This window comes from Epargyreus clarus, unplaced genomic scaffold (assembly GCF_041222505.1).
Source record: "Epargyreus clarus isolate Ecla_fem2 unplaced genomic scaffold, WU_Ecla_fem_2.2 ptg000031l, whole genome shotgun sequence".
Lineage (NCBI taxonomy): Eukaryota > Metazoa > Arthropoda > Insecta > Lepidoptera > Hesperiidae > Epargyreus > Epargyreus clarus.
Genome location: NW_027332236.1, coordinates 11,007,501 through 11,022,415, shown reverse-complemented (window position 1 = coordinate 11,022,415; position 14,915 = coordinate 11,007,501). Strand labels below are relative to the sequence as shown.

The 14,915-nt window shown below is 42.0% G+C and overlaps 2 protein-coding genes across 2 annotated transcripts; both read left to right on the top strand.

The window, feature by feature from the left end:
• Positions 1 to 1,958: 1,958 nt before the first annotated feature.
• LOC140754908 (uncharacterized) lies at positions 1,959 to 8,921 on the top strand. Its single transcript, XM_073090074.1, has 5 exons — positions 1,959 to 2,922; positions 3,349 to 4,860; positions 7,305 to 7,504; positions 7,730 to 7,884; positions 8,804 to 8,921. The coding sequence occupies exons 1-5, from the start codon at positions 1,959 to 1,961 to the stop codon at positions 8,919 to 8,921; spliced, it is 2,949 nt and encodes a 982-aa protein (XP_072946175.1).
• Positions 8,922 to 10,649: 1,728 nt separating this feature from the next.
• LOC140754907 (uncharacterized) lies at positions 10,650 to 12,481 on the top strand. Its single transcript, XM_073090073.1, has one exon. It carries the CDS (start codon positions 10,650 to 10,652, stop codon positions 12,126 to 12,128), a length of 1,479 nt encoding a protein of 492 aa, XP_072946174.1. The 3' UTR covers positions 12,129 to 12,481.
• The last annotated feature ends 2,434 nt before the right edge of the window (positions 12,482 to 14,915 follow it).

The following is a 14,915-nucleotide window of genomic DNA, read 5'->3' as shown; positions in this document are numbered from 1 at the left end:
ACACAAACAGAAAGCAGGAAGTGACCTTGAGTACCGAGGTGTAGTGGTTAAGTCGCTTACCGCCATACAAAGTATACTCTCTTCATTTTTGAAAGCCATTTTCTCCGTAGTCCGCCGTCGCATCTCAACATTTTTGGTGTCCACGGATTCGTCTCTGTCTATCCTTTCACCAGATACCTCATTTTCGTTTGTCAGATAAATATTTTTCAAATTAATCGAATTCTTAATTTTTGCACTTTTTGAAATCAGTTTTTCGCATATTTCTTGGCCCCCCCTCGTTAGATTTCTTCCATTTTTGCATTAATAGCTCCGTTGCAATAACACCTATCCGCAGACACCACTCGCGTCTCTGTAGGAGTGGTGGTTCTCCCGGAATTCCTGGTTTTATACCCGAAAAATCGGAAAAATTTGCCCGCCCACCCACCCTTTATCGTAACACCTAAGGTGGACGACATAAATTCTGATTTTCACTCTGCCGATTTTATTGAAATTCTAAGTCTTAAATACTTCTATTAATACTTTTATAGTTTAATATGGCCAGTACGTCGACTTCCACGCCCGCAAATACAGCCATGGACGCATTTTTTGATGCACAGCCTGCACTAGAACATCCAGGTGATAGATTTCGAGCAAGCCCTGACAGCAACATCGACAGGCTTGCACAGATACAACAACTGTCAAAGCGTATTATATTTGCGATAACGGTGGGCAAAAGCGTCTCTTCGGAGAATAAGAAGCTCGTTATCAATCTGGCGAAAGAAATAGAAACGCTTAGCCGTGAGACAGTGATTTCGGTTGAGCATAACAACATCTTGGTGGACGTTAAGGCCAGTATTCAAAGCACTATCAAAACAGAGCTTTCAAAATTAAATAAATCCATACCCAAGCCAAACCTGCCTGCCACCTATGCACAGGTAGCCTCCTCCACAAGCCCCCCCAGTAGTTCAAAACCCACAACCAAACCGTCAATTATAGTCTATCCAACCTCGGAAGACAAAAATAGGAAAGAAGTAGCAGAGCAGTGGCGTAGCAACATCAATTTTAAAAATGCGACGTACGCGCCAGCTGGTATTCAACCAGTGGGCAAAAATCGATTAAGGGTCGAATTTGATACCACAGAACAACGTGACGAGACTCTAAAAAGGTTGGAAACGGCGAAGGACATTAGAGCTGAACCATCACGCAAATTAAAGCCCATGGTTATATTGAAAGGTGTATATAAGCAGACCTCAACGGAGGAACTAACGAAACTCATAATACAACAGAACCCGGAGGTGGGATTGCTAAAGCCAACCCCCGAAGATCTGCAGTACCGGTTCGAAAGACGCAATAGGAACGGAAATCTGTATAATGCAGTAATGTTGACCTCCCCCATAATCTGGAAAAAAATAATAGAACTGGGTAGACTCAACGTGGATCACCAAAAGGTCCACGTTGAGGAATTCGTTCCATTACTGCAGTGTTACAAATGCTTGCAGTACGGGCACCTCCGCAAATACTGCACTAGCGATGCATCTCTTTGTACACACTGCGGTGTGGACACCCACAATTTTGACACCTGCCCCTCCAAAAATAATATAAACGACGCGAGTTGCTGCAACTGTGTGAATAGAGACAGGAAAGCGAACACTACTTCTGATACAAATCACTCAGCTATCTCAAACACGTGCCCAGTCAAGGAAGCTATGCGCCTTAGGGTCATGTCAAGAATCGATTATGGCGCATAGCAATTACTGCGCGTCATCCAGTGTAATGTGGACAGAAGTTTTAATAGTCATAACGAGCTTACAAACCATCTCATCACTAACGATTACGCAATAGGTCTGGTTAGTGAACCATATGTTGGCAGCCAGAATACGGTCAAAACCATCCCTGGATTCGAAATACACCAATTCCCAAATAACGATCGTATCAAAGCATGCATAATTATCCGGTCTGGAATAGCTGCAACATTGGGAATGTCAGAATACTCGTCGCCCAACCTGTGTATTGTTCAACTCATCACGAAAGGACGTAAATTATTTTTCATCTCAGTGTATATAGAGCCGAGAACAGACGAACACAACACCCTAAATCGTCTAGAGATGTTCCTGAAGGCAAATCACAAGGCGCACATAATTATCGGCGGAGATTTCAACGGTTGGCATCCATCGTGGGGCTCGCCCAAAAGCAACAAAAGGGGCAAAGATGTCAATAATTTGATTTCTTCGTACGATTTGGTCCTTGGCAACTCAGGAACTACTCCGACATACGCAACAATTACACACGGCACATACCGCAGCTCGATCATTGATCTAACGTTGTATTCTGACAATATAGCAAATCGAGTCCTAGACTGGCAAGTAAATACTAATGCATGCCCTTCGAGCGAGCATGAAGCAATAGAATTCTCGATAAACATAGGCAACATTAAACTAAGCAGAAAGAAGAAGCAGTCCACATACAAATACACGACGAATGACGCGGATTGGGAGTCTTTTAAGAATAATTTGAAGAACGCAATGGAGGAAAACAGGATAAAAGAAATAGCAATAGAATCTTTAAATGAACACCAACTAGATATCTATATAAACACTGTCACCAATACAATACAAAAAGCATGCGATAAATCATTTAGGCGTAAACCCCTATCAAATAAACGCATCCCTTGGTGGAACTCCGAGCTAGATAATTTAAAAAAAGAAGTTGTTAAAATGCATCACAGGATACAAGATTTGGTGAGATCTGGTAAATCAATACAGCATGCCATCGCTGAAAGGAAGGAACTCAAAGAACAATATGCCCTATGTATCCGTAAAACATCAACGGAGCACTTCCGCCAATTCTGTAGCATGCAGGGAAAAGAAAATGTTTGGTCATTGACCAATAGATTATTAAAGAACGCTCCTCAACCGACACCTTGTTTAACAGTCAGCACTGGAAGTAACTCCAATCACACCACATCATCTACAGACACAGCTTTATCCCTTTTAAACAAATTCTACCCTAATGATACCATAGATATAACAGATACACAAAAACAACTGAGATCTGAAATGAATAAAGTACCTAAAACAACCAATGACAGACCTTTCACTGAGGACGAAGTCTTAGGTTGCATTCAATCGATGAGTGCTAAAAAGGCACCCGGAGTCGATCACCTCACAGCAGATATCTGCACGACCTTTGCCACAGAAAACATAAATACGATTACGAAAATAATGAACAAGTGTCTGCAAATATCCTATTTCCCAATAGAATGGAAAATAGCGCAAGTCGTAATACTTCCTAAGCCACATAAAACTGACTATTCCGAAACCTCTTCGTACCGCCCAATTGGCTTATTAAACATTTTTGGTAAAATTTTAGAAAAATTAATTTGCAAAAGATTAACATATCACCTCGACAAATATGAATATTCAAATCCATTACAATTTGGTTTTAAAGAACAAACCTCAACAACAGATGCGTTAAGCAAAGCAATAGAGAGAATTAGTGAAGCAAAAAGTAACAAACATTTGGTTATAGCTATATCATTGGACATTCAGGCAGCATTCGATAACGCTTGGTGGCCGATGATTTTCAAAAGACTTAAGCACATTCAATGCCCGAAGAACTTGTACAGTCTGATTCTTAATTACATAAAAGATCGTAAAGTATCTCTCAACTACGCAGACGTCACGGTGAGCAAAAACATGAGTAGAGGATGTATTCAAGGGTCGGTATGTGGCCCCATGTTCTGGAACTTAATATTAGACGACTTGTTCGATGTAAAACTTCCACAGGGCTGCCACATGCAGGCATTCGCGGATGATGTCTTGCTCATCATTAATAGTAAAAAAGTGGGAGAATTAGAAGTAATTGCAAACAAAGCTCTAGAATCAATAGTCAAATGGGGAACCGAAGTTAAACTTAACTTCGGACCCAACAAAACCCAAATAATTACATTTACACCCAAAGCTAAAGCTGCTAAAATCAAATTTAATGGAATTGAACTGCAATATGTAAATGAAATTAAAGTTCTGGGTGTCATAATAGATAAAAATCTCAATTTCATCAACCATGTAAAATACATTATAAATAAATCAACGATAATATATAAAAAACTCGCAATATTCGCTAGACCGACATGGGGAACACAACCAGAAAATATAAAAATAATTTATAAACAAGTCATAGAGCCGATTGTCACTTATGCAGCAGGGATATGGGGCTCAGCAACAAAATACGAAACTGTTAAAAACCAATTACGTTCACTACAAAGAGGATTCGCAATCAAGATAATTAGAGCATTCCGAACAGTTTCAGCTACGGCCGCAATAGCATTAGCAGGATTAACACCACTCCATCTTAAAATTGACGAAGTAGCAGCATTAGAAATAGCTAAGGCTGTAGGCACATCACCCCTATTTCCAGATGATCTGACCATAGAGAAACCTATCAGAAACAGAGAGCTTCTCCATCCAGCAGATAGGAAATTCATTGAATTTGAGTACGCAGATAATCAAGACGATATCGATAAATTTTGCTCTTCAGATTGTACCCTTATATTTACAGATGGTAGCAAACATAGTGAAGACAAAGTTGGGGCTGCCTTCGTGGCACACAGACCTAATAGCGCCAAAATTGTTAAAAAATTTAAATTACATGGCAGCAGCTCTGTTTACCAGGCTGAATTGCTGGCCATTCAAAATGCTTGTTCCTGGGTGAAATTAAATAAAATTAATGATTCTGCAATATTATCGGACTCTCTATCAAGCCTATATGAAATTAGAAATAAAGACAGCAACAACGAAGCAGTAGTGGCTATCCATAAGTGCATAAAGGACATTAACGACAATAACGGAAAAATTTTATTCATATGGGTGAAAGCGCACACAGGTATTCTAGGTAACGAAGAGGCAGATGAAGCTGCCAAAGCAGCCGCTGAAAGACATACAGCCTTTGATTATACTAAAATTCCGCTAAGCCATCTGAAACAGAAAATCAAATCAATTAATAAAACGAAATCAATAGAAATATTTAATTCTACCATACAAGGACAACATACAAGAAATTTTTGTGAAAACTTAGAAACCATCCATAAATTATTCGAGGCAACAACACAATCATTTGAGCTTACACAGATACTTACAGGTCACGCATACAATCTTACTTATCTACACAGATTTAAAATAAAGACCTCCGATCGATGTCCATGCGACTCCGTAACTCCCCAGACGATTCAACATCTCCTGGAAAGTTGTCCTAAGTTTTACGCATCAAGAAACGGTCATATCTTTACATGTAATTTTGAAAATATAATTAACCCGTTCAGAATTCCAGAATTAGTAGAGAATTTAAGATGTCTCAAAACATATGAAAACCACACAAAACAAATAGTGCGACAGCTGAAGGAATTTAATAAAGATATAGAATAAGGTGTACATAATTACATTAGTATTAGACAGTTTATAATTTTTATATTTATTTTATTTTATATATATTGGAAAAAAAAAAAAAAAAAAAAAAAAAAAAAAAAAAAAAAAAAAAAAAAAAAAAAAAAAAAAAAAAAAAAAAAAAATACTTACCTGTATTGATTTGTATCACGTACTAGTCTGACGAATTTCCTGAAAATAGATAAAGTTACAATTGATTAGTGTGTAAAAATAATTGAAATAAGTACGAGAATAACAAAAACTTTAATAACAAAAATTAACATACTAATAAAGCAAAACAGCGGAAAGCCGCCCGTATCAAATAGCGAGGGCTTAAAGCTGAAAAAGTAGATTATAAAAAAAAAAAAAAAAAAAAAAAACCTAACCTAACCTAACCTAACCTAACCTAACCTAACCTAACCTAACCTAACCTAACCTAACCTAACCTAACCTAACCTAACCTAACCTAACCTAACCTAACCTAACCTAACCTAACCTAACCTAACCTAACCTAACCTAACCTAACCTAACCTAACCTAACCTAACCTAACCTAACCTAACCTAACCTAACCTAACCTAACCTAACCTAACCTAACCTAACCTAACCTAACCTAACCTAACCTAACCTAACCTAACCTAACCTAACCTAACCTAACCTAACCTAACCTAACCTAACCTAACCTAACCTAACCTAACCTAACCTAACCTAACCTAACCTAACCTAACCTAACCTAACCTAACCTAACCTAACCTAACCTAACCTAACCTAACCTAACCTAACCTAACCTAACCTAACCTAACCTAACCTAACCTAACCTAACCTAACCTAACCTAACCTAACCTAACCTAACCTAACCTAACCTAACCTAACCTAACCTAACCTAACCTAACCTAACCTAACCTAACCTAACCTAACCTAACCTAACCTAACCTAACCTAACCTAACCTAACCTAACCTAACCTAACCTAACCTAACCTAACCTAACCTAACCTAACCTAACCTAACCTAACCTAACCTAACCTAACCTAACCTAACCTAACCTAACCTAACCTAACCTAACCTAACCTAACCTAACCTAACCTAACCTAACCTAACCTAACCTAACCTAACCTAACCTAACCTAACCTAACCTAACCTAACCTAACCTAACCTAACCTAACCTAACCTAACCTAACCTAACCTAACCTAACCTAACCTAACCTAACCTAACCTAACCTAACCTAACCTAACCTAACCTAACCTAACCTAACCTAACCTAACCTAACCTAACCTAACCTAACCTCCCACCTCTGAACACCATGCCATAGAATTTGTTTTGAACATAGACAGAAAGAAACTGAGTCGTAGCAAAGCAATAACCACTTACCGATACAATACTACTGGGGCCGACTGGAACCTGGTGACGGATTTATTTAAGCACGAATTTGACAACTCCTTCCTGGACGCTTCTGCAATCAAAAAACTAAACACAAATGAATTAGACACATACATAAATATACTTACCTGCAATATACACAAAGTTTGTAATAAAACACTTAAAACTAAAAGAAACAAAATACTTACCATTCCCTGGTGGAGTGAGGACCTGGAGCTCCTGAAAAAGAAAGTCGTCTTCCTTCACCATCGCCTGCAAGACCTGAAAAAAAGTAAGAAATCATTAGACAACATCATAATAGAAAAACAAAATGCCAAAGAAGAATACAAACTAGCCCTATCCAAAGCCTCCACAGAACATTTCAGGAACTTTTGTAGTAGACAGGGTAAAGAAGACGTTTGGACTCTCACTAATAGACTTTTAAAACAATCACCTCAACCCACTCCTCCCAGCACACTAAATTTAGGAAACAATACTTACACCAACAACAGTGATGAATCGGCCAGTGCTCTACTCGATAAATTTTACCCAGTCGACACTCCTGACTACCTACCAATACAAAAGAGTATGAGATTAAAGGCAGCCACATTTCCGACTACGCCCAATGAAGTCGATTTCACGCTGGAAGAGGTCCGGGACTGTATGTTGTCTATGAGTCCTCAGAAAGCCCCCGGTCCCGATAACCTGACAGCTGACATATGTTCCAAGTTCATGGCAACCTTTCCCGAAACGGTAACACAAATAATGAACCACTGCTTACATCTCTCACATTTCCCCACCACCTGGAAAAAGGCCTTCATAAAAACAGTACCTAAGCCAAATAAACTCGATTATAATGATATCTCCTCCTATCGTCCTATTGGACTGCTCGATATCCTCGGAAAGGTTCTGGAAAAGCTCATTGCACGAAGACTTATATACCATTTACATGTAACAAACAATTTACATAATCACCAGTACGGCTTCAGAGAACAGAAATCCACCAATGACGCTTTAGCTGAAGCCTTAAAACGTGTCAACGATGCCAAACGTGGTGGAAATTTGGTCATCGGGATATCATTAGACATCAAAGGAGCTTTTGACCACGCTTGGTGGCCTGCACTGATGAACAGGTTACACGAAATAGACTGCCCATTGAACATCTATAAATTGATTAACAGCTATATCGACAACAGAACCGTCACCTTGAATTATGCGGATGCCATGGTTAACAGATCTTTGTCCCGCGGGTGTATACAGGGGTCGGTTCTGGGGCCGATATTTTGGAACCTAATCCTTGATGAGCTTCTGAACATTGCCTTTCCAGCAACTTGCCATTTGCAGGCATACGCGGATGACCTATTACTAGTGGTATCCGCAAATAACGTCACCAAACTTGAAACTGACGCAAATGACGCCCTAAATGTTATCACGGAGTGGGGTAATCGGGTCAAACTAGATTTCGCGGCAAACAAAACTCAAGCTATCGCATTTACATCAAGAGCTACAAAGAGTAAAATATATATGAATAACATCGGTATCGCATTCTCAGACGAAATAAAATATCTCGGAGTTACTATAGACAAAAATCTAAAATTCATTAAACACGCAAATAATAGCATAATTAGAGCTCAAAAAATTTATCAAAAGCTTAGCATGTTTGTTCGACCCACTTGGGGTATACATTCAGATAATATATCCACAATTTATAATAATGTCATTGAACCAATAATCACCTATGCTGCCGAAATTTGGGGTACCGCCACAAAATATGAAATAGTCCGTAATAGCCTCAGATCCCTCCAGAGGGGCTTCGCCATTAAGTCCATTCGCGGTTTTAAAACCATATCAACCACAGCGGCAATTGCCTTAGCCGACTTCACCCCTCTCGATCTAAAAATAAAAGAGGTTGCGGAAATTCAACTAACTAAAAGAAATAAAACAACAAAATATTTACCACATGACGTAGTATACGATAGTCCATCTCATCCTGCCACCTTATTGCATCCATCTAAAAGAATCCACATCCCGTTTGAAAGTGTTTCCACCCAGAGCGAACTCGATGAACTCGTTCCTGCAGATGCGACCCATATATATACGGATGGAAGCAGACATGACGGTGCCGTTGGTGCCGCTTACGTTGTATACCAACCCAACGGAGCTCCTCTGACAAAGAAATTTAAACTGCACGGCAGTTCCTCTGTATTTCAGGCAGAAATGTTGGCAATACAGAGGGCCTGTGAGTTCTGCACGGAAAGGGGTATCACCGACGTCGTCGTTCTGTCTGACTCCAAATCCGCCCTTCTCGAAATCCAAAATAGTAACTCCACAAATGCAACAACAGTACAGATCCACCAACAAGCACATCGTATCCAACTTACTGGCTTTATTAAATTCATCTGGGTAAAATCGCACGTTGGAATAGAAGGAAACGAGGCGGCCGACCGAGCTGCGAAAGCGGCGGCTACCCAACATACAAAAGTTGATTTCTGTAAATTCCCAATTAGTTACGTTAAGTATAATGTTAAGCAAGAAACAGATCGTTTGAGTAACGAAATTTACCAGTCTGCGCCCAAGGGAGCTCACACGCGCTCTTGGTGCACCAATATCGATTCCATCAGAGACCTTCTAAAATTTACGAAACCCTCTTTTCAGCTAACCCAAATTTTAACGGGACATGGCTATCACTTGCAATATCTTAATCGCTTTAAAATTACTAATACCGACAAATGCCCATGCGATGATTCTAGCATCCAAACTATTGATCACCTTTTAAAACAGTGTCCCGTTTTTGCCAAATTCAGATTCAATCATGAAACTTTATGCAATAATCACAATACCCAACCATATAACCTGACGAGCCTCCTAACTGTCGGATTATGTATCCAGTCTTTTATTGATTTTAGCACACACATAGTTGATAATCTTAAGAAAATCAATAACACATAAATTAAAATTGTGATTATCGATCTTATCATTTTTCGAAGAGTGTATCATTTTATTTTATTAAATTTTATTTTATTTTCTTTATCACATCTATATAAAAAAAAAAAAAAAAAAAAAAAAAAAAAAAAAAAAAAAAAAAAAAAAAAAAAAAAAAAAAAAAAAAAAAAAAAAAAAAAAAAAAAAAAAAAAAAAATGTCTTACAAATATTATTAATGTCATTTCTGTAAATCACAGCTGATTATAAAAATACTTATTAATCTTTAAATAAAACTGGTACTGTCGTAATATGTATATAAATATTGAAATATATATTATTTTATAAATAATTTTGATTGTAGTTAAAATTAAAATCTCTTTTGGACTAAAAGAAATAAAATTAAAATTAAAACAAAACAGCAAAGAGCCGCCCGTATCCTGTAGCGAGGACTCTGAGCTGAAAGAATAGATTATATAAGGGAAAAAAAAAAAAAAAAAAAAAAAAAAAAAACCTAACCTAACCTAACCTAACCTAACCTAACCTAACCTAACCTAACCTAACCTAACCTAACCTAACCTAACCTAACCTAACCTAACCTAACCTAACCTAACCTAACCTAACCTAACCTAACCTAACCTAACCTAACCTAACCTAACCTAACCTAACCTAACCTAACCTAACCTAACCTAACCTAACCTAACCTAACCTAACCTAACCTAACCTAACCTAACCTAACCTAACCTAACCTAACCTAACCTAACCTAACCTAACCTAACCTAACCTAACCTAACCTAACCTAACCTAACCTAACCTAACCTAACCTAACCTAACCTAACCTAACCTAACCTACGCACAACACAAAACCGTACACACACGTATACAAGGAAATTTCGACACCTACCTCATAATCCAACGGGAGACACCAGACTCGCTCTCGACACCAGTACCTGAAATAGAATAGAATAATATTAAAACATGTTCGGCTATAGAACCCCGGCAAAACCAAAGCAAATGGAACCCCAAACAAAAACCAGCCCCCAACAAACTGCCACAAATGTCAGAAAGAGTGTTGGAGAGTGGGAAGCAGGTGCTCCCACGAGCCCCAAAGGCAAAACTCCACCCGCCACTACAAGCGTAGCTACAAGAACGCCATCTCCCACACCCACAACATCAGCTGCTGCCCCACCTGGTACGAGGAAGGTGACCAGGAAGGAGCAACCCACCAAAGTGGGCAGAGCGGCGTTCTCTCCGAAGCTGACCTGGAAGCCTACAACTTCTCCAAAGGAACGGGCCCAATTAGCGAACTCCTGGGTCGGGAAGGGCCATGCGGCACTTACCGAGTCGAGGAACCTGAAAGGGGACCTTAAGGAGACGCTGAAGCAAGCCCTTAACCACCTGCACAGGCTGTACAGGGAGGCGGAGGAACAGAGCGTCGCTCAGCAGGAGGAAATAGGAAATGGGGAAAAAAGGAGGCAAACAGGAAATGGAAGAGAAGAGGAGGGACTGGAAATCGAAAACGAGAAGGCAGAGAGTCTAAATAAGTTAAGTAGGGAAATTAAAGAACATACTAGACTACTCCAAGAAAATAGGACAGAAATGGAAAGACTAAGAGAGGAGATGAAAAAATATCAGGAGGGAAAGCCAAGTTATGCAGTCGCAACCAAAGCGAACAGTGAAAAGAGTACCCTGAAACAGTCTACCCTGCACTCCATAATAGTTACCTCAAAAGACGAAACAGAAACTGGAGACCAAGTTCTAGATAAAGTCCGGAAGGCAGTGGAAGCGAAAGAGGGCTGGGTGCAGGTGGACAGAATAAGAAAAGCGAAAGATAGGAGAATTATCATGGGCTGCAAGACGAAGGAAGAGAGAGAAAAAGTCGTACAAAGACTGAAGGAAAAAGGGGAAACACTAATAGTCGAGGAGATCAAGAACGGGGACCCACTGCTGTTACTCAGGGACGTTCTAAATTATAACACAGACGAAGACCTGAAAAACGCCCTGAGACGGCAGAACGGCCACCTGTTCAAGGATCTCGACGAAGCGGAGGTAAGGGTGGAGCCGCGCTTTCGCAAGAAAACTAGAAACCCGCACACCAGCCATGTGGTCATTAGAGTGTCGCCAAAAATATGGCAGAGAGCGCTGGATGCGGGAGTGGTCTACATAGACCTACAGAGAGTTAGAGTAGAAGACCAGTCACCGCTCATCCAGTGCTCGAAATGCCTGGGATATGGCCATAGCAAAAAATTTTGCAGAGACCCCGTTGAAAGGTGCTCTCACTGCGGGGGACCACATCTCAGGGCTGACTGCGGGGATCTTCTAGCAGGCGTAGAACCCAGCTGTTGCAACTGCACAAAGGCCAAAAACGCAAACACCGGTCATAATGCCTTCAGCCTAGAATGCCCGGTCAGGAGAAAATGGGACTCCCTGGCACGTGCTACCATAGCATATTGCTAAGGGCAGCACGGCTATCAACGTAGCAGGTGGTCCCCAAGTCGCCCCACCAGGAACCAAACTGATAGCAGTGGCACAGTCCAACCTTCAGAGGAAGGATCTGGCCACTAACGAGTTCATGATTGAATGCGCAACGAGGGGGGTATCCTTTGCGCTGCTCCAGGAACCGTATGTCGGAAGAATTAGGCGTGTGAAGGGGTATGGAGCGGCGAGGGTATTCCAGAGCACTGGACAAGGAGATGGGATTGTAAAAGCGGCCATAGCAGTCTTCGATAATAACATCGACGTAACTCAATACCCGAAACTCACCACGGAAAACATCGCAGTGGTGAGGATCCAGACCAGTGCCTGGAGTATCGTCGTCGTATCCTTTTATTTCGAGCCAGACCGACAACTAGAACCGTACCTGGAGCAGCTCAAAGAAATAATAAACCAAACTAGCCCCACAGCCGTAATCATAGGCGGGGACTCAAATGCTAAACATCCCTGGTGGGGAAGCGATAGGGTAGACCACAGAGGGGAAGAACTGGCTGGGGCTCTGGCTGAGATGGATCTGCAGGTACTCAACCACGGAAATACCCCCACCTTCGACACCGTCAGGGGAGGAAAAATTTATTCCAGCCACATAGATATTACGGCCTGCTCCACGGATATACTGGACCGCGTAGTGGACTGGAAAATCGTAGAGGGTCTGACAAGCTCGGACCACAACGGCATTGTATTCAAAATACGACTACTAAAAGGGATAGGCATTAACATCAAAAGATCAACAAGAAAATTTAATACAAGAAAGGCAAACTGGAGCCAATTTCATGGGAAACTGGCCCAGTTAAAACAAGATAATAAAATAACTAAACATGAAATAGATACAATAAACCACATAGTGCAATTAGAAGACATGATAGGAAAATACAATGAAGTAATAACTACAGCATGCATACACGCCATACCAGCAATAAAAGATCAAAAAAGACTTACCGTGCCGTGGTGGTCCGAGACTCTTGCCAAGTTGAAGCAAGAGGTCAGAACGAAGAGGCGAAGAATCCGCTGCGCGGCGCCAGTCCGTAGAGCCAAAGTCGTCGATGAGTACCTGCAGGCAAAAGAAATATACGAGACCGAAACCAAGAGAGCCCAAACAGAAAGCTGGAAAGCCTTCTGTGAGAGACAGGACAGGGAGGGACTATGGGAGGGGATATATAGGGTGATAGGCCGAACAACCACCAGGGAGGAAGATCTACCCCTCGTGGGGAATGATGGAGGATCGGAGCCTGCTGAATCGGCGAGGCTGCTGGCTGATACATTCTTCCCGGAGGACCTGGAGACGGAGGATGACGCGGACCACCGCAGAATAAGGAAAACAGCAGAAAGGATAAATGAGGAGCTTCATGATGAACATGACCCCCCATTTAGCATGACAGAACTGCTCTCTGCGGTGGAAAGCTTTAACCCGAAGAAGGCCCCTGGGGGGGATGGTCATACAGCAGACATCTGCGGCCACGCTGTTCAGCAGGACCCCGAGGCAATCCTGGCCCTCTTCAACAAGTGTTTGGAGTTGGGCCACTTCCCCACGACGTGGAAAGAGGCCACGGTTATAGTAATCAAAAAACCGGGAAAAACTGACTACACCGTCCCCAAGTCCTACAGGCCCATAGGACTACTCCCTGTCATGGGCAAGGTCCTAGAAAAGGCAGTCGTCTCACGGCTCAAGTGGCACCTCACACCAAAGCTGAGCCGACTACAGTATGGGTTCATGCCCCAAAAAAGCACAGAAGACTCCCTCTATGACCTGATGAAGCATATCCGCGGCAAGATTAAAGACAAGAAACTAGTCGCCCTGGTATCATTGGACATAGAGGGAGCCTTCGATAGCGCATGGTGGCCAGCTATCAAGGTGCGCCTTGCCGAGGAGGGGTGCCCTTTGGGCCTGAGGCGAATTGTGAGCAGCTACCTCTCCGGAAGGAAGGTCAGAGTGAGGTACGCCGGAGCCGAACATGTTAAAGCTACCACAAAGGGGTGCGTACAGGGTTCGATAGGGGGTCCGATACTTTGGAATCTGCTGCTGGACCCTCTGTTGAAGACACTGGAGGAGCGGGGTGACTACTGCCAGGCTTTTGCGGACGACGTGATTCTCGTGTTCGACGGCGACACAGCAATGGACGTACAAAGCAAGGCAAATAGTGCACTCGCCTATGTCCAGAGGTGGGGTGTCAAAAACAAATTAAAATTCGCGCCGCATAAGACAAACGCAATGTTACTGACGAACAAACTCAAGTATGACACACCACACCTGAACATGGGCGGGAGGCACATTAAGTATGTGCCAGAAATTAAAATACTTGGAGTCGTCGTCGACTCCAAACTTACTTTTAACACCCACGTCGCCGCTGTCTGCAGGAAGTCGCTTAATATTTACAAACAGCTCTCCAGAGCTGCCCGTGTTAGCTGGGGCCTCCACCCAGATGTCGTTAGAGTCATCTACAATGCAGTGGTAGAGCCGGTAATCCTGTACGCGGCCAGTGTCTGGGTGTCGGCCGCGAGAAAGCTGGGAGTCCGGAGACATTTGAACGCTGTTCAGAGAGTGTTTGCTCAAAAGATCACAAAAGCGTACCGCACCGTCTCCCTAAACTCGGCCCTGGTGCTGGCGGGAATACTGCCCCTCGACCTCAGGATACAAGAAGCAGCAGCCCTGTACGAGGCAAAGAGGGGCTTACCCCTGCCGATGCTGAAGGACCGGGAGGTTGAGCGTATGGTGAGGTACGCGGAAACTCCGCACCCGGTGGATCATATACG